This window comes from Cyprinus carpio, chromosome A23 (assembly GCF_018340385.1).
Source record: "Cyprinus carpio isolate SPL01 chromosome A23, ASM1834038v1, whole genome shotgun sequence".
Lineage (NCBI taxonomy): Eukaryota > Metazoa > Chordata > Actinopteri > Cypriniformes > Cyprinidae > Cyprinus > Cyprinus carpio.
Window position 1 is genome coordinate 19,819,549 of NC_056594.1, and position 25,132 is coordinate 19,844,680.

Consider the following 25,132-nt stretch of genomic DNA (forward strand, 5'->3'; position numbering starts at 1 on the left):
ATTTGTCCTCGTAGTTTAAATACAGATTCTAGTGTTTGTTCAGCCAATCAGACGGCTGAAGAAAGTCGCTGATCATTCCAATCAGAAAAAACAGCTGCCGTGATGAATGTATCGCTTTATTTTAAAGACCAAATATGTTTGTTCGCTTGTGTGTGTGTGTGTGTGTGTGTTTCTGCAATGCCTGTAGACGCCGCAGTGTCGCTTTGTATGTCTGTCGCTCACAATAATAACAGTCTTATAGATTATTACGCTTGATTAGCAAGTTTAGACGCCCGCAGCAATTCACGAAGTTCATATTAATTTTGAAAGCACAATAATCAGCCAACAATCATGCTGAGAGGAAACTGTACAATCTTCTTGTTTGTTTTTTCTAGAAAAGGAGTTGTTTTGTTCACTTTAAACTGTGAGTATAAGGGTTTATTTTTTGCATGTTCTAGTTTTTGATGTTTAATTCCAAATATGTAGTACAACAATCAATACACTTGATCCTATTTTGCAAACATAATGTTTTTTTTTTTCTGTAATTCTGAAGTACACTGAAAAAAAATTATATTCTTCCACATTTTTGTATTTATATATATATATATATATATATATATATATATATATATATATATATATATATATGTATATAATTTATCTAAATTTTTGTTATTTACACACTTAAAACAAGAACAAATATTTGCTAATGTTTTCCTTTTAAATTGAAGTTTTTTTTTTTCTCACCCCATTGGCAGATATTTGTTCTTGTTTTAAGTGTAAAGTCACTTCAAATTTGATAAGGGTATTTTTAATTTGTAGACTGTTTAGACTGTCTAGAGTTTATAATGGATGATAGTTTGAGTTTGGATATTATTTTATATATAGTATGTTTATATATATATATATATCGCAGTGCACATTTCTTGCCGCGCGGTTGCCTGATTATGTTATGATCTGTGCTAATGAATATGATTTCTCAATTAACAATCTCTTGTCAAGGGGGCGATTTAAAAAACACCTCAAAACACTTACTTGAAACGCTAAACTGGCGATGAGACTTGTTTTCAGAGAATAAATCTTCAGTCAACACATTATAATAGTCATCTATAATGTACAAATGTATATAAAGTTAATTGCAAAGTTTCCACGTTCCTTCTGAACTGGGATCCGCTCGACTGTTTATTCAGGTCATCTGTGTGATCTAGTACTGACCTGTATGCAAACCTCTTGCTAGATTAGAGCTTACATAGCTATACATTCACGCCTGGTTATTAATGTTGCACAGTCAGTGATTTAAATATGGATTGAGGGTGTTTGTGGGTGTGTGTGTGTGTGAGGGTTCTGGGTGTTTGACAGATGGATTGAGTTCAGCAGTGCTGGAGCGCTGTGATTTGTTGCTCTTTGGATTTTATTTACATTGGGGTCAGCACACTTGGCCACACTGACACTTATGTGCTCTTTCCAGTTGTGTTTGGTCCAATCAGTGTTTTTTTTCCACTGTCATCTGTTCATTCCTGCTGTTTTTTATATTTAAGGAAAGCATTTTTAATGCATCAGTGTTTTTTGTTTTGTTTGTTTTTTTCATTTGCACCAATAAAATACTGAGAAGAACTAGACATTGATATTGCAAAACAAGTGTTCCGGTACCTTTTTCTTGAATGTTTTATTTCATGTCTGAAAATTTGAGTGACTTGATATCAATTGTATGTTTTGGCAGATTTACCTGTGAAATAAACCTATAGTTAATATGTTATTGTCAGGAAGTAATTATGGAAGACCTGAAACACAACATGAAAACAGATTTTCTTAAAATGTTCAAAAACAAAACTTTCTTCCAAAACCCTTAAAAAACTTTCTCTTAAACAACTTTTTCCCTTCAAAAAACTTGAAAGAACTCATCAAAAACATTTTCCTCTCTTAAAAAAAAAAAAAAATTATCTTCAAAATCTATTTTCTCTTAAAAAACTTTTCCTGTTTTTTTTTGATGCGAGGAAAAGTTTTTGAAGAGAGTTTTTTTTTTTTTTTTAAACAGATGATTAAAGTTTTGGAGAAAGAAAAAAGTTTCAAAGGAGAAAAATATATTATTTTCAAAGGATTTTGGCTCAGAAAGATCTGAAACACCCCTCTAGTTGTAAATAAATGAAAATAAATAAATAAAATAATGAAAACAAGGAGAAAAAAGTGAGAAAATCTTAGACTGTATATATTATATATATACTTCTCATGTTCTGGTTCAGGGGGGTTTATTTAAGTAAGTCGTCAAAATGAGTAAAAAATCATATAATTATTATAACAAAATAATTATACACTTTAAAAATTTAAAAAATAATAATAAAAAACAGGTCTATGGTTTGCAAAATCAAAATCGCTTTTATACTTTTATTCTATTTGTATTATTTCCATCTCTGTCGTTGGAAACATTTAAAGGTATTCATTTAGCATATATAATATTCATTATTTGAAGATGGCACAAGTGTATTATGCATTGATTCTTAATTTTGGGTAACACTAACTTGCCCAGTTTCATGATATTCCTGACTCTCTGTTTATGATCTGTTTGTGTTTGTCCTTTGCTATCAGCTCAGTCCAGAAGTATAGGTTTAGTTTGAGACTGAGATTGAAACGCAGGTTAATGATTAAACAAACTCAATACATGTTTATATTTAGTGTCCTGCTGAAGCTCCAGTTTCTGCTCCAGTTCTGCTCTTATTTTAATGAAACAGTAGAAGACATGCACACAGTTCATCTGTAACGACCGGTGGCTTGAATTGAGAAATACTGCTGCATTTCATGTGCAAATAACATCATTGTGTAATTCATGTATGTTCCTCATTTAACATTTGCACACAAGATATTCACACTAACTACTGATAAATAAATACAGAAAGAATATACTATCTGCATAGACTGATATCTGTACACTGTAAAAAAAAAAACATCTTAACATATATGGGTAAAATATATATAGACAATGTATGTAATTTTGTTAGGTTCCATTAGTTAATGTAGTAACTAACACGAATGAACAATGAACAGTGCATTTATTACAGTATTTATTAATCTAGTGCATTAACTAATGCTTACAAGCACAACTTTTGATTTTAATAATGCATTAGTAAATGGTGAAATTAACATTAACTAAGATTAATAAATGCTGTTCATTCTTAGTTCATGTTAACTAAAGTAGCTAACTAATGTTTAATTATTATGATCCTTATTGTAAAGTGTTACTGTAATTTTTCATGTTTTTTTAATTGTATACACAATAATAGTGCAATTAAATTAAATGGACTACTAAAGTTTGGGGTTAATAATATTTTTTTTTTTCTTTGAAAGAAAATAACTTAATTCATCAAGGTTGCATTAAATTGATCAAAAGTGACAGTAAAGACATTTATAATGTGACAAAAGATTTTTTTTTATCTCAAATAAATGCTGTTTTTTTTAACTTTCTATTCATCTGTGAATCCTAAAAAATAAAATGCATAATTTTCCACAAAATTATTGTGCAGCACAACTGTTTAACAATGATAATAATCAGAAATGTTTTTTGAGCAGCAAATCAGCATATTAGAATGATTTCTGAAGATCATGTGACACTGAAGACTGGAGTAATGATGCTGAAAATACAGCTGCACATCACAGAAATAAATTACACTTTAACAGAGATTCACACAGAAAACAACAGTTTTAAATTATAATAATATTCACTATTTTTACTGTAGTTTTGATCAAATAAATGCAGCCTTGGTCAACAGATGAGATTATTTCTATATATATATGATTTTGGACATTTACACATGATTAAAGTGTCAATAAACCAAGAGTTGTGACCTTTCCGGGCAGAAGCTCTTGTTTCTCCTCCCACTGGTGTTTTTCTCCTCCTTCACTGATTCATTAATCATTGCTCGTCTGAATGTGTGTGTGATGGAAGTGTTTGAACTGAACTGACGGGACAAAGATCAGAACACACCAAGAGAGAAAGAGCTGCAGGAGTCATGAAGGTCCTCAGTGTTTTCATCCTCTCATGTCTTCTCTTCCAGACCGCCGTGAGTTTCTGCTTGCTTCATCTGATCATAGGAAATTAATCATTGATGAATTCATCTGTAGAAATATATATATATATATATATATATATATATATATATATATATATATATATATATATATATATATATATATATATATATAAAAAAGTCATGATAATTATTCAGTCAAGTGTTTTTCTGTCTTGGAAACCTGCAAGAAAACAGTCATTATTTTTGCAAAATCTGCTGGCGCTAATAAAGCACAAAAGTCACTCTTCTAATAAAACTGATCAAATGTTTTATATAATAGAACTCATAAATTAATAATATTATAATTCTTAATTTCATGTGATAGTGCTTTAAAACACTGAGCATGAGTTTTGTTTTCAGGGTGGGACCCTTAGTTTGTTAAGTCATCTGTTGCATCAACATGTAGCTGAATTATTGCAAAATGTTGTATTTTGCAACTCTGATGAAATTTGGCTCACCTTCTCATGTTTACAGTTCATCTACTTTAATTCTGACGTATTTCCAAACTACTGTCTGTTTTAGAAGATGAATGAATCGCACATTGTTGTTTTTACTCTTCACCTCTTCTGTCACAATGTTAAATTTCCAAAAGAATAAATTAATAAAATAAAATAAAGCATTATTCAGATTAACTGGAGTTACATTTACATTTATGCATTTAACCCTCTGGTGTTGTTCAGTCATTTTACAAGAGAAAAAAAAAAAATTGTTTGGAAATTTTAAAAATCACTACTTCACTGGAATGGTACGAAACTCGATTACTTTTATGGCAGTCGCTATGTAACCACAAAAAGTAAAATAAAATATATATATATATTAAATAAATAAATAAAAAATTGGGGGAATTTGATTTGAATAAGCTAAATGGTCATTTAAAAAAATAAAAAATAGTTACAGTGTTTGCGGTCAAAAATAATCTACAAATCATTCACGATGCAGAAAAAATTGCACCGCAATGAAGCGGTAACACTAAAATATCAAGAGTGCAAAACAGACACACACACACTATTATACACACACAAATTAACCGGTGTGGCTGTTACAATATAGAAAAATTGAGCCAGAAATCTCAGTTAACATATATAGTTAATATATATATCTAAACCTTTACAGAAAGTTGTCTTTGAGAATAAATGTCTAAATATAAATCCAAATCCACAACTTAAATTTTTTTTTTTTTTAATTTATGTCTAAAAGCAACTAGAGAATTTATAAACCTTTTCTATAGGAATTTTCTATAGGAACCACAGAATTGCAGATAATTTTCTTTTTTTACTCTCGAGCAGATGCCACTAATCTGTCTTCAAAAATTGGATTTTAAAGGCATTGTCTCTATTTTAAATTATAACATAACTCTATTTTAACTTAATTGAAAATATAACAATTTTAGAATTTTTTTATTTTTATTTTCATGGGAAAAAAGTATTAAAATTATTGCATAAATATCAATTAGTATGATGAAATTCTTTCAAAATAATAAAAAAATATATATTATTGAATAAAAAATATATTACATTGATTTTCCTGAAAATAAACAAAAGTTACATTTCAGGTGTCCGGAGTCACATTTGACATGAACAACACAATTGTGTGACTCCCAAATGAACAACACCACAGGGTTAATAGAAGATTTTTGTCCAAAGCGATTTACAAAAAGAGAAATAAAATCAATTTAGCAAGAGAACAATAATCATAATGTGCAACGGCAAGCTTTCTTAAGGCAACTAAATTAGGAACTTATTATTATTATTATTATTATTATTATTATTATTATTATTATTATTATTATTATTCAGGTTTTCTGCAAGTTTTGGTAAATCGTAGAATTTTTTTTTAAATTTTTAAGACTTTTTATGATTAATAGTAATTGTTTTTAATGTTTTTATTGTTGTAAGAAGAAAGTTTTTTTAAATTTTTTTTCATTGAATGATTGATATTCCAACTGTTCTCCATGATTTTTTGATTTTACAAAATAAATTAATTAATAATAAAAAAAAACACCTTTACTAAAATAGGGAAACTTTTTTCTGTTTCTTCTGATCAAACTGCAAAAGACGTGCTGTTCTTCCACCAGTACTTTTGTCTTGTTTTTACAGTAAAAAACGTTTAAAGATTGAACACCCCCGCAGTAAAAACGTTTAAAGATTGAATTAACTTTAATCGAGATGCAAAAATAACATAAGTAGTCTTGTTTTATGTGTAATTTTGAGATAATAAGAGTATTATTTATGTGTGAGATGAGAGAATTCCCCATTGACAGAAGTCTGCTCTTAATTTAAGCTTAAACTCAAAATAAAACTTCATATCTTCATTTTGCATCTCCAGTAAATGTATCTTGACTTAAGGATGTTTGTACTGGAAAACAAGACAGGAATACAGAGGAAGATATTCATTTTTTGTAGTGCATACAGAATTTAATGCCACGACTTTAAGACGTTCCCATTTAGGACCTTAATTTGTGGAAAGATGAATTAAGACTTGAACTGTTGTACAGTTTCCATTTGATTAAAGTTTATTCCATCTGATTAGAGTCTGGAGAAACCACCAGCGTCTGAGCCACCTAAAGAACGAGAGCAAAAAACACAATCAAACTTGGACAATAACCAAGATTTAAACTCGGGAGAGACAAAAAAAAGTGAGGACTCGGAGATTAAAAAAGTTTTTACTCAAACAGAAGAAACTGGTGGCCTTTTGGGGTCAGACTCGGATCACAAAAATGGAGCATTAAACCCTGAACCAAAAACAAACCAAACAGAATCACATGTTGTTGAATCACCATTGCCTGTTCCAGAACCCGAAACTTCATCAGAATCATCAAACTCCAACCCCAACTCAAAGTCCAAAACTGATTCCAATCTCAAATCCCCAAAAGCACGTGATGAGGATTTCTTGGGTCCGGCCCAATGTCTGAATCAGAAATACACATGGCAGTCTTGCTCCAAAGTGTTTTGTCCCCCATGGAAGCGATGCATCGGAGGACAGTGTGTCTGTAAGATGCCGTACAAATGTCCACGGCAGCAGAACACCTGTGCTCTGGACGGATCCGTGTATTACTCCATGTGTCAGGCCAAACGCCATCTCCTGCAGAACCAAGACGCCCATCTTCTCACACTTCAGCTCATCCTGCAAAGGTGAAGACAAAAATATTACCTTATCAATATCAATCTAGTATGGCATAGTAATGGATGAACCATTTTTCTAGAGTAATTTCTTATGGTTGCTATATGGTTCTTTTGGAGTTTAACAGAAGTTCTTGATTGTGTCCTTCTAGGTCCTGCATTGTTGCATTTATCTAACCCTAAATGCTTTCAAGAAATAGAATAAATAATTTGTTGGGGCTCTCTCTTTTGACATGAGATTGATCAGGTCTAGATAGGGAAATTAATTTTTAACCCTTGCTTTTCACACAATGTGAAAATTATTAACAGTATTTAAAAATGTATTTGATTTTTAGAATGTATTTATTTCTAAATTTACTCATTTGTGCTTTGCAGAAGCGCAAACAGTGAGCATGGCAATGCTAAGATCATGGGTTTGACTCCCAGCAAAATTCACACACATGAACTGATTAAACATTTATCGCAGTGTGCATTTCTTCAAACAAAAGTGTCAGCCAACTGCATAAATGTAAATGTAAATATACAACAGTTGAAAAAAGGACGACATAAAATTTGTCTGTTTAGAAAGCCATGTAAAATTAATGCAAGTTCAACTTTGAAAAAACATATTTGGAGACGTTATGGCTGGGTTTTTTCCCCATTCTACTGCAACTCGTGGTTTTAAACGAAAAATGTACTCTGTGATTGGCTTTCGGCCCTTTGTATTAAACTATGCATACATACATGATGCTGCTTTGTTTATAGTTGTTAAAGCAACTTAATTAATTAGAAAACATTCTTTTAAAACATTATGCACTTTTTTTTCACAGATAGTCATGTTATCTTATGCTCTGAATAAATGTGCATTTGTAATATTTTGCTTGATGCGCGCTCTTCTTGTGGCCTTAGGAGAGAAGCCAAAAGCTTTTCTTCACCCTAACTGTAATTATGCATTTTGAATTAGAATATAATTCAAATTTTGATAATATTTAAGTGCAAAATATTAATTTAATTTTTCATTCATTTTGACAACCCTACTATCGGAATAGAAATGTTGTATGCATATTCAACAACACATCAGAATGCCAAAACTTTGCAGGCCAAAATGAGAAATAATCATGCAATTTCAAGAAAAGAATCCTAGCTTAACCAGTAACAACTCACAAAGGTGTTCGGGTCAAAATCGACCCAGAACATAATACAAGGTTTAGAGTGTCAGATGATTTGGGGTGTGTAATTAGAAAGTATTCAACCTTTTTCCACATTGTTTTGTGTCCGAGTGGGGAGACAAGGTGCATGTAAACGTGAGAGTCTCTGACTCTCATAACGTGGTTGAGATAAACACTGGTTTGGGGAAAATGCTGGTATGTGGCAAAGGCTGGAATATGGCTGCAGCAAATGTGGTTTGTCGAAACCCTCTGAATGTTGACAGGTAAACACACCTGCACACAAGATGTCCTTTTCTCTCGACTCAAGATGTACTGATTCCTTATATTGTTCTTTCTGTCTCTCGGAGGAGCAGAGAGGGCGTATAATATCACATATGACTCTCTTGATAAAGATACTCAATGGCCAATATGAGTGTATGAGGATTCGCTGCACATGGGACATGAGCTCTCATTGGCGAGTGCAAGATCCATTATCAGAGCTCATGCGCCAGAAGACACTGCGTGTGGCTGTCGCAAAGTGTTTATAAAGAAACTCCAGGTGCTGTTTCCTCTCGGATGTCGTCACCATGTTACGTTTAATGTTAATCTGTTGTTTTGACACTTCTCTCACACCGATGGGTTTTCTCTGAGTAGTAGGTGAATGTAAGAAGTTCATCTGTCGCGAAGGGGAAGTGTTTAATTAATGGAAAACCCCCTGCAATGGTGTTGATGACTGTGGAGACAACAGTGACGAGATGTGCTGCCAAAGTGAGTCTGACATCATCATTCCTCTTCCTGTTTTACACAATCCGTCTGTTTTTCCCTCATGTCACTGTTTTAGAACAGAACACTGTATTGAACCCTTGACTTTAGCGTTGCTGGCATGAAAGTGCACTGATAATCCTGATTTTACTGTTTCTGCTGTGTGAAGAATGGCGAGGCCAGGCGTTCCTCTGTAAATCAGGTGTCTGTATTCCCCGTTACACCATCAAAGATGGAATCAGGGACTGTCTGGGAGGAGAAGATGACCAAGATGGTCATTGAAACTCTGTCTGGAGATCTCATTACTGTTCAATATATAATTAGGATTGGGTTTGTGACAATGCAGAAACAACTTCCTGTTTCTTTCTTTAACTCGAGAAAGTCTTCAGGTCCATCAAAGGTCCTAATAGTCAGACAGGACTCATTTTTCCTGAAGAGAGAAATCAAAAAAAAAAAAAAAAAAAAATCAAACCATTTTAAAAACAACTACATCTGTTTTCTTCACACAACCTTGTTACAATGACAGAAAAGAATGAAAAAGATCGAAAAGAAACAACAAATGAGAGAAAGAATGAAAATGAACGAGAAAGAGGAAAACAAAAGGAAAGAAAGGTACATTTACATAAAGAAGAGACTTCAATAATAATTCATGTTTAATAATTGTGAGAAGGTTTGGTCAGAAGTGTTGTTACAGAAGTGTTTTTTGTTTTCTAGAGAATGAATGACACGAAGAAACAAATGAAACTAGAGACAGAAAGAACAAGAAAAAGAGAATAAGGACGAACAATATTTAAAGAAAGAATGAAGAAAAGAAAGAACAATAGAATGATAGGGGATGGGAGATTGATAGGGGAGGTGTTGTTTGTGCTGTCTTTCCTTGATTTTAAAAAAGGCTTTTGATACCGTTAATGTCATAATGTTCTTTTGTCTCGAAATTATCAAGGTTTAATTTTTGTACTAACACATTAACATGGATGGAGTCATACTTACATTTTAGAAAACAATGTACCAAAATTCATGATGCATGCTCACCATTCTCTTGAATGTAATATTGGGGTCCCAGGGGTCGATTCTTGGACCAATTTTGTTCAGCTTATATATTTAATGATCTGTCGACAGTTTTGTCCAGAGGTCCAGTGTTCAGATGTATGCAGATGATACAGTTGTTATACTTATGCAAAGAAAAAGAACAGGCTGCTATCAGCATTGAACAAAGTCTCAGACTGGCTATGTCATTCTTTGCCGTTACTCTTAATGTGAGTAAAACTTGTGGGATGTTTTTTCCGATCAAGAGAAAGCTGATGGGCGTTGTCCAGATATTTTAAGTTAATGGAGAGGTAAACAAATATTGTTGAGCATTTTTAAAATATTTGGGTATGATTATGGATTCTACAGTAACTATCAAATTTAAAAAAACACATTGAAAGGTTTCTAAAAAGTACTAGAGCAAGCTTGATGATCTTCAGGGAATATTAGAGGCACCAATTATCTGTTGCTTCTGCTAAACACTCTTTACATGCATATTACAATGACCCTCCCTCTTTATTTTTAAGTATAAACTACATTAAAAAACCATTTTAAATTTTATCAAACAAGCTGTGAAAAATCTTAGCTAAAAAGCCAAGTGAGTTATCATCATGACAAATGTTATTAAAAATGACAAATTATGACGTTTATATTTTTTGTGATATTATGTGTTTATGTACAAACTATTTCCGGTTTTGCACCACCACTCTTCAACAATGTGTGACGTGTTAGGACAATATCAGGCAGACTAGGGTCCATGCAGTGTAGGAGGTGACTGTTCAACTTTAATTTAATAAAACTGTTTTTTGGACAATCAAGCCTTTTTCAGTTAAGTTAGAGCAGGAAGAAAGATGTGAATTTAACGACATGTTTATATTCGAGAGGGGAGTTTTTTTTGGGTTACACCACTCTCATTTAGTATTTCTAAAACCTTAAAGTATGGTTTACGGAAAAATCAAATGGTGTGATAATTCGACTTTGACTTTTTAATCATTAAATGGAGTATGATGTGGATATTGTATGTGTTGTATTGTTTGGATCTGAATATTGTAATTTTGCAACAACACCTCTGCCCAGGGACTCGTCCCTGAACAAATAAATGAAATTAAGACATTAAAAAACTAAAACGAGGACGAACAAACATAGTTAGAGGGAAAGAACCCTTTTATGAACAGGTGAAGAAAGAAAGAAGAAAGTATATTTTTAATGTATGAATTAGGAGATTCCAGTGATAATAAGTGTTAAGATGGTACTCGGCACTAAAAACTTTTCAAAACAGAATCAAAAGTATGTTTTTGTACACAATAAGTTTTGTTAGGACTTTTCTGCTTCTTCTCATTTGTGTTTACAGAAAAAGAAATGGAAACAAAAAACTAAACAACACTGAAAAATTATTTTTCGATCCAATGTCAGGTAAAGAGCAAACTCATGAAAATGTCACATCTAATGTCTGTCACTTCAGCAACACAGATCGCTGGAGGATCCCCTTTTCTAGATCTGGGTCAAGTTTAATTAAAGCTTAGTAATTGTCGTCGATTGTCTGATGCGAATCCACAGGATTCAGAGACTCAGGCTGATTTGTGTTTAGTTTTGAATCATCCAGACTGAATCAACATCTGCTCACAATCCCTCCATCATGTGTTCCAGAGATCCAGAAAAATCCCGAACATCTACAGAGGACAAGCTGCAGTTGCGGCTGGTTCCCCTCAATAAGGAGATGGATGTTGTACAAACAGGAGACGATTGACGACTTCCCATTCACGCAGGAAGAAACGCTTAGTAGGAGGGGAGAGGCCCTTACCGGTCAGTCTTGAAAAATTAAAAACCTCCTGAAAACACGGAAACTTGCGATATGACGATATAATGTGATGTACTGTGCGACGTACTGAGATTAAAGTGTCTGTTATTGATTCTTTGACATAGTGTGTATCGTTAGGAATTTCGTAGATAGAATGTAAGTGTAAGTAATCCCGCAACGCAGAACTGCTTTAAAGTTTTTCGACGTGCTTGGTTTGAGTGATAAAGAAGATGACGGAAGTATAGGCATTTAGCAGACGGCGTTTATTCAAAAGGCGACTGTACAGTGCATTCAGGTTATAAAACTTTTTAAACAGTGATGTGTGTTCCCTGGGAAATACGAAACCATGACCTTTTGCGACGCTTAGACAATTTCTATACCAATGAAGCCACAGGACACACTTTTTGCGCTTTTTTTGCGCTTCTTCCGACTTGAACGGTTACAAATGCCAGTATTGGTGGGTTTTCTTTTTTTTTTGTTCTTTTTTTTTTTTTTTTTTTTTTTTTTTTTTTTTTTTTTTTTTTTTTTTGTGGTATAATGCGTAATAAACACCATCCTCAACAGTAAATAAATAACAACAGGCGTAGTAGCTAAAAAAAGCTAAAGTTAAAATCACTCTTTTGCTCTGTACTGACTAACTGTAAAGTAGGTGTTAAAGTATGGTGGAGTAAGGAATCGGACGTTGCTATCAGATGTCAAATAGACGTTTAGAAGATCGTCTTTAAGATGGTTCTGATTTAGGAATGAATGCAAAAACTGAAATTTAAAGACGTTTCTCAGCTGTTCTGCTGCACAGCAGAATGCTTTTGCCAGATCGAAGAGATCCTTTAAACGACATTTGCAGATGTACTCTTTGCCATCGGGGGAATGAATGTAATCTAATCTGCTAAATGATACTAAAACTTTCACTAGGCAGCACATTTTTTTTTTATTCATAAAATGCCAACCAGTAAGGAAAGACATCTGAGTGCGACTTTTTGTCGACCTTCAGATACGTTGGCAGAGTTGGCCAGGCCATTCAGGATGAAGGTATGAAGGTACGAGGAGCCACTGTGGAGGGGCGTTATTGGGCGGCTGATGGTTTTGATACCGCAGCCATACCCCACTGTGCCCACTGTGTAAAGTACAACCAATAACCACATGTTTTGCTTCAACTTGGTTTAACCAACTTGGGGGGAAAACAAACCCTACTGAAAAACACACTGTACGTTTGTGTGTCTCGAGGGCCCAAAACCGAAAGCCTTCCGAAACAAGTTTTATATCTCTGGAAGAAGACAGCATCGTAAGCAGTACACACGACGGACAGCATCCGGTGTAAAGAAACCTCATCATCCATCATGAATTAAACGCTCAAAAAATACGCAGACACTGATCATCGCTTTGGTGCAGCGGGAGGAGCTGAATCTTTTCAGATCAGTGGCATGCAGGACCAATCACGCACGGTCCGACGACGTCTTGCTCGTGTGCCTTGGTCACCCAAAACCAGTTCCCAGCCCATAACGTGACACCTATGCATCCATCTCAGGCGTGGTTCGGCCGCGACAGAGGTTCGGAAATCTAAAATCTCCATCATATACATAGATTCATTAAAGTTTATTGGAATTAAAAATTAACATTTTTTTTTCTAGCTTGGATTTGCATTCAGATATGTACATTCTGGGTCAGAGAGAGAGAGAGCTGCACAGAAAAACTAAAGAGTTGCTTCAAGCGCGAAGTCACATGTTGCATTCACATTAAGTCACATGGCGCCATGCATTTGCGAAAAAAAAAAAATTCATGACCAATGAAAACATGTTCTAAAATGAGTCTCAACATTATGAAACTGATATCATGACTGGTCATCCAAGCTGGATGGGGAGCATAGTCTGAGTCTAAAGAAAAATACAGATTCTGAGGCTTTCATTAACTTTCATTAAAACCAATCCATCCCAGGATTGCAAATTGGGCAAAAAGTTGTTGTCATGCATTATTAAGCCTTAGGAGAAGTTTCTCAGTTGTTGACCAAGTTCCTCTGTTCCCCATACATTCTAAATTCAAAATTGCATTCAAACTGTTCAAGTTAATAATGTTGGTGGTTCTTGATTGCCGATTGTGGTGTTTAAACTGGTCATTATATTGAGGTTTTTTTTACCTCTAGTGGTGTAAAGTTGATTTGGTCTACTTATTATCTGTATGTCTGGTCTGTTTGGAAGATGGGGATAATCAGCGCAGCGATTTTCTAAAGATGGGCAAAGTTCCGACTGATTATCAGCGACTGCCAGCATTATTTTAGCAAAGCTCGTGTCCTTAATGGAATGGCGGTGATGCACGGTATATGTGTGTGTGTGTACGTTGTAAGTCTGAATTTGATAATTGCGAGTTTGTCAACTTTCAAGCAATTTGTTGGACAGAAAGAAAAAGGGATCGTGGAGCAAAGGGAACTGGCGCGGTCATTAGATTCAATCTTGGATTTTTAATCATAAGGACAGCATCTCCAGTCATGGCGAACCATATACAACATTTCACTCCACCTTCTACGATATTTAGAGTTACTGAGGATGCTAAAACATTGTCAAATATGGCTATTTTTGGGCATGTACAACGGTACTTATTGAATTACAATAGCAACAAAAAGGTGGAGGAAAAAAAGTATGAAATTGTGAGATTAAAAACTTTTACATTTTTATTTTTTGTATTCGATGGTGGCTGTGGGCTTTCATAGGACATGTGGGCCAGAAGCTGTTTAAAAAGCCATTAAAAATATCTATTAAACAAAGGTGTTATAAGACGTCTTGCCAAGTGTCTGCTGTCTAGCATTTTTGACAATACAATTTTAAAAAATGTATATTCATCATAATGTATAGTAGACCTTACATAATCAGTGTGAAAAAACTCCAAAGAAACCTTGGGAAGAAATAAATAAACAGTTTGCATACAATAGGAGCAGATAAATAGCAATGCCATTGTGGGTAATTTAATGGTTAAGCTTTTAGTTTTAAGCAAATAAACACAGTAACATGTGCTAAGTGATTTTTCGGTCGTGTCCTGTTCCTGTGCTCGTCATTGGTTGTTCTCTTGTCAGGTGGGACCTGGAGGGGGTAAGAGGTGGACTCGGTAAGCGGTGACTCGGCTCCGGAGGGCCGATGGTGTGCAAAGACGTATGGTTTGTCGTACGTGGTGGGGGAATAGTGAGATGGTGGGGTATACATGTGGCTGGAACCTCAATTCATCTGGCGTGTTACACTTAATTTTAGTGGGAACCGCGCATCGACTGGATCCGCTTCAACACAGGCTGGCCCGCCGTTACCAAATTTAACCAGTAAAATGAAGGAACAGACCAGTTCAAATTTGCTGATTGATGTTACTTTATGTGCTGTTTGTATGTTGCTATTAAAATGCTGATTATCAAGCAATTTAAAAGCTTAGTCCTGCCTCTTTTTTTGTTTCTAAGTGTTTTGTAGTTTGTGGTGATCATTAAATCTGTTTTATGTTGTTTTCACACAGCAGACATTTTTTTAAACCACATATAAATGTCTTTAAGAAAAAATTTGCAAAAACTAGATTTGAAATTTTTACTTCCCAAAGCAAACGTTTTTTTGAAAATCCCCCTCGTCCCGGGCCCCTTTTTTAAAAACCTGAGTTTTTAAAATTTTTAAAAAAAACCACTTTGAGCCAATTTTCTCCATACAGAAATAAATTTTTAAAATTTAGTACCTTTAAAAAACACATACCCTGTAACAAAATTTTCTGAGAAAGTTTTCCCCAACTTTCCCATTAAGTTTGAAAACATTTTTTTCAAAATGTTCCAGATCATTCAAAACATCCATTTTTTTAAAAATTTTTTAAAAAATTTTTTTTTCCTTGGTTATTTTAAACCTTTTTCGAAAATATTAAGGAAATGTCCCATAGTGGTAAGGGTTATTTTTAAAGGGTTTTTCCCCTAAACGTTTGAAACAAAAAGTAATTAAAAATAGTAAACAATGTCCGATTCCCCCTATTCAAAAAAAACACTCAATGAATACGTAAAATAACATTTTGAGAACATTTTTAAAAGACCAGGGGGGCCCATTCCAATAAGGGGGTTCAATGACTCTGAGTTGGGGGGGCCTCTGAGTTGACTTCCCCTAGATGGGAAACTCTGATTCCCTTTCGTCGGTCACTTAAAACCGGGGGAAAAAAAGGGTTCGCCCACTAGGGGCCGCAAGCTTTGAAATTGGGCTGGCCTTTTAAGCGGTTTATTATTTTTGTTTTTCGAAGCCGATGCAGAATCCCCTTTCATGAAAATTGCGATTCTTCCCCCTGGGATCTTCTGTCATTGGATTAGGGGCACAGACAGCAGGCTTTCCCTCTTTTACGCACAGCTAAGTGTTTTTGAGAGCCCCCGGGTTGTTCAGCGGCAAATTTTTGAGAGTTTTTCCCTTTTAAAACATAAAAAAAATTCTCTTTTGGGGGGTCTTGAAAAAACGAGGGTTCACCGAACATGGGAAAATTTGGGTAGAGCCATTGAAAACAGAGGCCTGGGCCCCGACCAAAACCCCCCCGGGGAAATTGCCCTTTCAGTCCGAGGCAGACCGGAAATGGCAGCCATGCCTTGAAACGATCACCCCATTACCTTTCATCCCGGATTGCACAAGGAGCTGACAAAATTCTTTAAACCCCCCCTTTCTCACCCAAGGGACCGATATCCCAAGTTCCTCCACCCTCGATGGGGGAAAGCGGGGGGTAACGGGGGTTCCCCGGGGTTTTGGAGAGAGAAACTGAGGTGCACTTGTGCGGGCAAAACCCCATTTGGGTTTGGGGCCATCTAAACTCCCACCCCGGGCCGGTAATTTTTCTTCGCCCCTCGTGGCGAAGGTTAACGGGTTTCGGGACAAGCTGCGTCTCCCTAAATGTTTTGGCCTTCCTGCAGGTCTCCCAATTCCAAGGCATTAAAAGAGCTGCTCGAGGGGGGGTCCCAACCCAAAAAAGTCTTGCAGAAACTGTGAAGGGGGACGACTACCCCTTTCCGGGCTTTGAAAGTCTTTGGGGAGGCTCTGGGCGGGGATGTCCACCTGGTCACCCAGAACCCTTCCAGGAGTGCCACCTGTGGCTCAATGAATTGGCGCTCGGGGTTTGGGGGGTGTGCCCTTTTTGAAAAAACCCTTCCAAGGGGGCACACTCCGGGGGCCCTTGGGCGGTTTGGCGTTTTTTTCCCAAAAAGACCGTGAGCCCCCCTTGGGTGCTTCCTTTTTCCGGTCCTTGTATTTCCCGGTTGAGACCGCGAAATGGCTTTGGGGGGAAGGGAGTGTAGGGGGAAAGGGGAATGGCTCAGCAAGGTGCCCCCACTGATTTCCCCGATCCCCTTTTTTTGCCCCGCCCCACCCCGGTAGAGTTTCCGGATGGATCTGGAGCCACCCTTTTGGGCGGGGTTAAATTTCCATTGGGGGGCTCGTGAAGAAGGGGGGTTTTATCAGTGCAGGGATTTCCCAATCAAAATCAACAAACCTTTCGATATTTTGGAGGTAATTTTTCCCCATGGCTGAGAGATTAAAAAAAGTTTTTCATGATTTTTTAAACACAAATGGGCAGCTGGGGAAAGCCCATGAAAGGGGGGGGGTCAACATGGCAAAAAGGGCTTTTTAAGAGTCCCCTTCATCCACTCAAAAAAGAAAAAATTGAAACTGCAAAAAGAGGTTTTTAAAATTTTATGCTTTTAAACCGGGGAAAATAAAACATGATTTAAAATGTGTCCTTTAAAAAAAAAAAATTCAAAGTAATCCCATGTAAAAACCACCCCGCACATAAAATAATAAGGATACAAAGTGTCGGATTTTTCCCCGTTATCTAACATTCCCGGGGCAACCCCAAAGATAACCCAGGGTTACCCCTCTTTTGGTTTCCTAAAATTACGAAATTTCAAAAAAAAACCCCAATCCAAAACACACACACACACACACAAACATTTGTTATCAAAAATGTAAAAAACAGCCTAAAAAAAAATCTAAATAAAAGAAAAACAACATCAATGAATTTTAAATTTCGCAAAATGCCAAATAACACTAGGCAGCAAATGTCTATTTTTAGACATTAGGTAAAGCTCGGGTTGGGGGAAACCTTTTTTCCCGCGGGTCAGATACATTTGGGGGTGGCCATTCATGATGAAGGTTCGATCCGCTGCGGGGGGGCGTTTTTGGGCCCGGGTGCTGGGTTTTTAACCCCCGCCCACTGCGGGGGGGCTTCCCCCTTTTAGGGCCGGGGCCCCCCCAAATTTTGGCCCGGCCCATGATTTGTGAGTATTTTTTTCTAGCGGTTTTTTCCAAAGCAGCCCAGGGGGGCTTTTAGTGAAAGCTTCTCAGCCAATCAGCGGGTTCTACCCCAAGGAACCAATGGGAAATGATGAAGTTGGGGGGACGTTTTTATTTTAAAACTTAAAATTTAAAAAGAAACAGGGGGAAAAATTTTGGACATTTTCCCCGCCCGCTTTTGTTGGGGAAATAATTGGGGAGGGGAAACAGAACCCCAAAAAATCATTCCGTTTTAGGGCTTTTTGTGTATTGAAGTTTCAAAAGAGATAAATGCCCCAAAATTAAAGGGGTATTTCTTCGTTTTTTTCCCCTTCACATGAGCTGGGGGACAGGATTTCAAATTGCTGTCCTCAGTGCCACAAGAAAAGCGCTGGGTGGGAAAGAAGGGGAAAAACCCCTTTTTTTTTTGGGGGGGGGGGGGGGGGGGCCTTATTTTAATGGGCCCCTCCCGTTTTTTTTGGGGGGCCCCAAATACAATAAAAAAATCCTTGGGACCGTAGTGCCGCCCCCCAAATGATTTAGGGACAACCATACCCCAAAAGTTTATAGTTTAAAAAATGCCAACCATGGCTTTGGGCCCCAACCCAAAATTTCCCCCTTTTGGGAGCTTGGGACGTAAAACCCCCTTCAGAACAGCACTATGGGTTTTTTGTCTAGCAGGGCTGTATTTGGCCCAGTGTCCTACCTTAAAGTTAACATGTATTTCTGGCTTAGAGTTTTTAGTTTTTACCAAGTTTCCCGATTGTTTGGTTTTTCTCATTCTGTTGTCTTATGAAATTATCCTTTTTATCCCCCGTGTTTAAAAAAACCCTTGGTTTCCTTTAGTCTGGGTTTTGGGGGCGTCCCCCGTTACATTTTTGGGTTTTTTTAGTGCATTTTCCCGGGTTTTAGTTTTTTATTAAAAAGTGTTTCCCGACTTCCCTTCTTGTGCTACCGTTTGAGCCTGTAACGTTTAACCTTTTTCTGTTTTTCTCCCTTTTTTCAAATACCCTTGATTTTACAAAACATTTTTCATTTCTTTAAAATGAACATTGGCCGGGTTTGGGAATTGGGTTAAAGTTTTTTATCTGTCTTTAACTGAAAAGCGATTTTGTCCCCCTTCGATATCTGTGAAAGGGGGCCGGCGTCTTTCTCCCTTTGTCCAGTTACAGCGAACAAAAGGGGCCTTGAAAAGCATGTCTAACTCTTTAGTTGCTTTCATTTTAAAGGGGGTAGTTCCCCTCGAAAAAGAAGCTCCCCTAGGTTTTTCCCCCCCCGTATGACGGGTTTTTTTAATATAAGTCAAGATTTTATCACCTAAAAATGCTGGACTCATATTTTCCAAAGGTTTTTTATAACGCAATTTTACACATTAAATTTTTGGCAATTTATTTAAAGGGTTTTGGGAAAAACTTTGTTTCTCCTTCCCCCTTGCCTTGGTTTGCAAATCCTTTGGGGGGGTTTTTGTGTCAGGTGCCCCGGAGGGGAAGGTGGGTGGGGTTTGGGTGCTCCCGGGGGCCCCTGGGGGGCACAGATGCGCTGGTTTTGGGTACGTGTGGGGAAAGTGACTGGGGTGTAAATGGGGCCCAACCCCCAAACATCCCGGGTTTATACTAAAGTGGCACATTATTGAACGGATTTCCCCTTCCACAAAGGCTGGCCCGCCCGGATTATAAAAATTCCCAAAAAATGAGGAACAGTTATGACTAACCATGGGAAAAAATAAAAAACTGCATTACACATGTTAAAAAATTGCAAAAAAAATATTTACAGTATTTTTACAGTAGAGAGAAATGCCTGTGTAATGGTAAAGTTTCGTTTTTAAATTTTTATTATTAAAACTAAAAAAAAACCCTTCAGCAAAAAGTATTTCTATTAAAAGCAACCCGCCCCAAAAGCTTTTATTTTTACACAATTTTTGGGATTTCCCTTTTTAGGAATGAGGGGAAATTTAGAAATCAACACCAAACAACCTTTTTTTTTTTTTTTAAAAATGATATTTTTTTAAAACATTTAAAAAATTTAAGTGTTTCAATTTTTGAAAGTAATTCCCTTTTTTTTTCTCATTATATTTTATATATATCTAAATTATATTAAAATTTTATAATAGATAGATTAATAGATACCTTTCATAATATTTTTTACTGTGCCCCTTTGTTTTTTTTTTTATACATTTTTTTTTTTTTTTTTTTTTAAAAATTTTTTTTCTGTGCTCAATTTTTTTCTGCTTATTTTTTAAAAACCCGTCCCATTTTATATAAAACTGTGCTCTATATTTTAATTTTGCCCCTTTTTTTAAACTTTTTCCCCTTTTTTAAATCTGTGCATTTTTTTTTTTTGTGCTCTGTTATTTTATCTTTTGCTCTTTTTATCGTGCCATTTATTTTTTTTTTATACACTTGTTTTTAACCCAATTTTTTTTTTTCTGGGTTTTCAAATTTTTTTTCTCTATTTTTTTAAACCCGGGGCCCCATTTTATTTAAAAACTTTTCTTATTTTTTATAAATCTTTTCCAGATTTTTTAAATTTTGGGGAAATTTTTTAAAACTTGCTTATTTTTTAAATCTGTGGGATTTTTTATTTGGCTCTGTTATTTTATCGGGGCTCTTTTTTTTCTGTGCTTATTTTAATCTGTGCACTTTTTTTAAAAATTTTGCTTATTTTTTATCTGTGCATTTTTATTTGTGCTTTTTTTTTAAACTTTTTATTGTTTTTTTTTTCTGGTCTATTTTTTTAATCTGTGCACTTTTTTTAAATTTTTGCACTATTTTTTATCTGTTTTTTTTTTTTTAAACTGTGCCAAACCCTTTTTTTTTCTGTGCTTATTTTTAGCAAACCCTTTTTTTAAACTGGGCTCTATTTTTTTTTTTTTAAAAAATTTTGCCCCCATTTTTTAAAAACTGTGTTTTATTTTGCTTTTTTTCTTTTCCTTTTTTTTATCTTTTTGTCCCCTTTTTTTTTCCCCGAACTTTTGGTTTTTTCTGCAGAAAAAGGCGGGTTGGGAACCCCCCGGTGCTTTAGATGGCCGAAATTTGGCTTGAGCATCTCAACCCTTTAAAAACATGAAACCCAAAGGCCCCCTCCACCATCATGTCCTGGGATCATCAGAACGCCCGAAACGATTTGCCGGGGTGACTGAGCCCTTTTTTGCAGTGAATCAACAACCTTTCCTGAGGAGAGGAAAAAACAGAAAGTTGGGCAAAAAAAAATTTTTTCCCCGATTGAAAAAACAATTGATAAAAGATGGGGAAATTGTTGTTGTGGTGTGTTGGGGTGGGGTGTCAGTCTTACCATTGGGGGTTTCCCCAAGGCCCTTTTGGTAAATTTGGCTGCTGGCAAGAAGTACTTGCTGTGTTTGGGCCCCCCTGTCTAATGAAGGGAAGCCCATTGTGATGTTCAGCCTCGTAATATCCGGACCCTTTATTGGGCCGTTCCCAGTAGTTTTTTTTTTCTCGCTCGCCATTTCCCCCCAGAACCCTTTAGGTCCCTTTTGGGCGCTGCAGCAAATTTTGGAATGCTAATTTTCCCCTCTCCTTCGTTTTACCGGTCCCATGCAGTTTTCTCTGCACAAAAAAAACCCAAAAGCCTAGGTTGCTTTTTTTTTAAAAAAAAATCCGCGAACCCCAAAAAAAACAGTTTTTTGGGGCCCCGCAACATTTAAAATGCCTAATTTTTTCCTTTTCCGAAGACCCCCCCCCCAAAAGGGGGTTTGGGTTTTTCCCAAAGCCCCCGGGCCCCAAAAGACTTTGTGTTTCCAAAAAAAAATTTATGCACTTGTTTTTTGGAAACATTTACCTTCAAAGAGGAAAACCGCCCTTTCGGGCGGGCGGAGGTTTTCCAGATTCCCTGGAAATAAATTTTTTTCCAAACCCAATTGCTCGGTTCACCCCCGTTCGGTTTCTTGGGGGCTTGGACTAACACTTTTCCCCCACAAAAGATCCACTCAGGTTCTGTGGGGAACCGGATGGGACCCCTTTTAATCGCCCAAAATTTCCCTTTAGTTTTCTGCCCGGGGTCGGGGTCTGGGAAATGATTTTGAACAAAAAATTTAAAAATTTTCCCAGGCCGGGGGGAAAAAGTTTGCACCCCCCCCAAAAAATTCTTTTATTTGGGGGGGAGGGGGCCCGCCCCGAAAAAAATCCCCCCCCCGGGGTCTTGAAATTACTGAAATTGCTGGAAGACGCACTTATTTTCTTGAACATCCCCCCCGCAGGCTTTCGAAAAAAAAAAGAAAACAAAAAAGGGAATAAAATTTGAACAAACTGCCCAAACCCTTTTCTCAGTTTAAAAATTTAAAATTTCAATTTTAAAAGTTTTAAAAGTTTAAAATTTAGGAAAATCCCCAAAATCATATTTTAAAATTTTTGACCTTATTGATGCAAGAAACCCCTCAAAAACCAATTTGACCCTTTTTAAACAATACGAGTCCTTGTAGCGTTTCCGCCGTATCCCAAAAAGTTTAGAGATCGAGGGGACAGACAATAGGGCAGATAGATAAAGATAGAATAGGATTTTTTTTTTTTTTTTTTCTTGGGTTTTTTTTTTTTTTTTTTTTTTTTTTACAAGAGTAAGAATTTTTAAATAGATCATAAAAGAATAGCAAAACAAAATTCATCCCTGAAGGCCGCCAAAATTGGTAGTCCATATGAAAGTCAAAAAATTTATCGGAATTGCATTTTTAGAAAATCGAAAATAGGAAAAGTTTACGCTTTTCAAGAAAATGACAATAAAACAAACTCCTAACCCCACAATAAAATAATAAGACATAAAACAGTTTAAAATGTAAAGGTTTTCTCCCCCTGTTTCCCTGAAGGTTTTTGGGTCCCTCGGATCTTCAGACACCCGGGGACTTCAGCTTGAGACGCTGCCGTTCCGTTTTATTCCAGGGGAAAACTTTTTACTTCCCGATGAGATGTCCTGATTCTCATCACGCCAGCGGCAGTGCACTCTCCTGGACGGGATAACGACTGGACTGTCGTCCCTCTCAACCTCCGCTGCATTATCTTGAGATGCACTCGCCCAAAGGGCGAGATGGTCGGTGATCTCAAACTCCAGCCACTCTCTATCACTGAGCCCAGTAAATTTCCCCGCGTAAAGGCGCCGTTGGGGTAAACTTCCAGAAGACCTCTTGACCTCTGTGGACATTGGTCTGGTTTCTAACTGAAGATCAATAACTGTACTTTAAAATGTACAGTTTTCAAAAGACCTCTGTTTTTTCTTTTTAAATGTACTAGGATCATAAGACTGGTCTAATTTTTAAGACCTAAAACAAGCCTAAGCTCTTTGTCGTTCTACAAGCGCGCCTCATTTATATACCGTGTTTGACGTCATCCCCACGGCACCGTCCACAGTTCCATAGCAAGGGAAGTAGCTAACCCGCGAGTTTCGCACGGCCCCTGTAAGTTTTCTCCATTCCTCTAGTTCTCTCAGAAATGAATTCTTCAAAACAACAAAATCTCCTTAATCATATTACACTAAGACTGGATTTCAATCGCGTTATCGTGATCGATGCGTGTTTTTTAACCCTTAGAAAGTTTGTTGCGAGCGACTCTCCGGCGCCACAACATTAAAAACTAATATTTACCTGATTTATGAATGTCATTTTCCAGTCTGAATGATTGTGATTATTTAAAAAAAAAAGTCTAAGCGCGTCTTTCTGTGGAGTTTCCCAGTTTTCGAAAACAAACACACGACACCAGTGTCCGATTCACCCATTTGACTCATTTGAGCAGCGTCTGGTCATGATTCATTTTCACTCATGTTCCTGGTTTGAATCGGTTTAACGAATCCCTGAATGAATTCTTCAGTGGTTACTGAATCAACATCAGATCTGAACTAGCAGTTATCGCTCCGTTTCGAATTTACGCGATTTTCGGTACCGAAGGCTCGTGAAACTTCCCGCCTGACTGATTGAACCGAGTGAATCGCCTCAAGAAATGAATTAACCACGCGTTTGCATCGATTAATTGCGCAACCTCAAAAGACTTTTCAGTGTATGCTACGAAAGGCTATTTAAATCTTGAAACTGGTCAAAATCTTTGATGGAGGCGATTCAGACTTAAAGAAAAATCTCATCATGTTCAACTAGAACGAAAAAGATTCAGTTAACATTGGGAAAACAATGGTGAACATTACCCTGACAGCACAATCACAGAGACTCTATTTGATGTCTGCAATACATCTGCAAGACGTACTTTTTAGAGCATTTGCTCATTTGTTCAACTAATATCAGATGTCAAATAGACGTTTAGAAGATGTCTTTAAGATGTTTATGATTTTAGGTTTTTTGCAAAACGACATCTTAAAGACGTATATAAGTGTTTGTACACAGCAGATGAAGAGATCTTAACAGACCTCTTGCAGATGTACATGTGCTATCTGGGTATTAGATAAAACAGTACAAACTTAAATTTTGTTATTTAAAAATTCACATTTACTATACGACCTCTACCATTACTTTGGAAAAACCCCGCCACACCCGCTGGGCAGTTACAAAAAAAAAATTATTCAGTCATCCTGTTGTTTTTATATCAGCTTAGATGTCACATTATGCACATAACCATAAAATCACATTTGTGTAAAACTGAACAAAATAGTATTTATTTTTCAGACATTCATAAAACAAATACAGTTGCTTCACAAGGTAAAGAACGAATAAATTAAAATAAAAACAATGCAGTTATGAACAATACGCATTTATAATCACTTCACTGAAATAGAATAAACATTTTTAGTATAATGTTTGAGAAAGGCTACTATAAAGGCGAACCCGCGGCGCTTCGCGTCTTTACGTTCATCAGGAGCGCTTTAAAATATTTTCTTGAAGCATGTAAAAGCTGCTTCCGAAGTAAGCAGGATCTCGGTGCGGCGTAGTGTTTTGTGGCGTCGATGCGTCACCGTCATCACTATTGAGTAGCTCTTGCGGGTTCTTGAAGCACACGGACGGAAGCGACAGCGGCCACGAGAACGTGCAGGGAACCGGTCCTCTTAGACGGTCTCTCCAGGAAGTTAAACACGC

General features: G+C 36.3%; 3 protein-coding genes and 1 long non-coding RNA gene across 4 annotated transcripts in view; 2 read left to right on the forward strand and 2 right to left on the reverse strand.

The window, feature by feature from the left end:
* Positions 1-25,132, reverse strand: part of aimp1b (aminoacyl tRNA synthetase complex interacting multifunctional protein 1b) — a 116,543-nt gene that overhangs the window by 72,175 nt on the left and 19,236 nt on the right. The window lies entirely within an intron of this gene.
* Positions 1-25,132, reverse strand: part of LOC109110479 (nephronectin) — a 121,113-nt gene that overhangs the window by 60,949 nt on the left and 35,032 nt on the right. The gene's annotated exons all lie outside the window — the stretch shown is intronic.
* On the forward strand, positions 3,873-8,570 carry LOC122135168. Its single transcript, XM_042713921.1, has 3 exons — positions 3,873-4,031; positions 6,570-7,171; positions 8,419-8,570. Exons 1-3 carry the CDS (start codon positions 3,981-3,983, stop codon positions 8,438-8,440), a joined length of 675 nt encoding a protein of 224 aa, XP_042569855.1. The 5' UTR covers positions 3,873-3,980; the 3' UTR covers positions 8,441-8,570.
* Positions 8,974-9,322, forward strand: LOC122135188. The gene is made up of 2 exons (XR_006153396.1): positions 8,974-9,054; positions 9,218-9,322. It is a non-coding gene; the product is annotated as an uncharacterized LOC122135188 (long non-coding RNA).

Bases quoted from the DNA above. Each gene is read 5' to 3' on its own strand.
- LOC122135168 (XM_042713921.1), top strand. From the start codon at position 3,981: ATGAAGGTCCTCAGTGTTTTCATCCTCTCATGTCTTCTCTTCCAGACC. The intron at 4,032-6,569 runs GTGAGTTTCTGC...CCATCTGATTAG, and splicing joins GTCTTCTCTTCCAGACCGCC to AGTCTGGAGAAACCACCAGC. The intron at 7,172-8,418 runs GTGAAGACAAAA...TTTGTGTCCGAG, and splicing joins CTTCAGCTCATCCTGCAAAG to TGGGGAGACAAGGTGCATGT.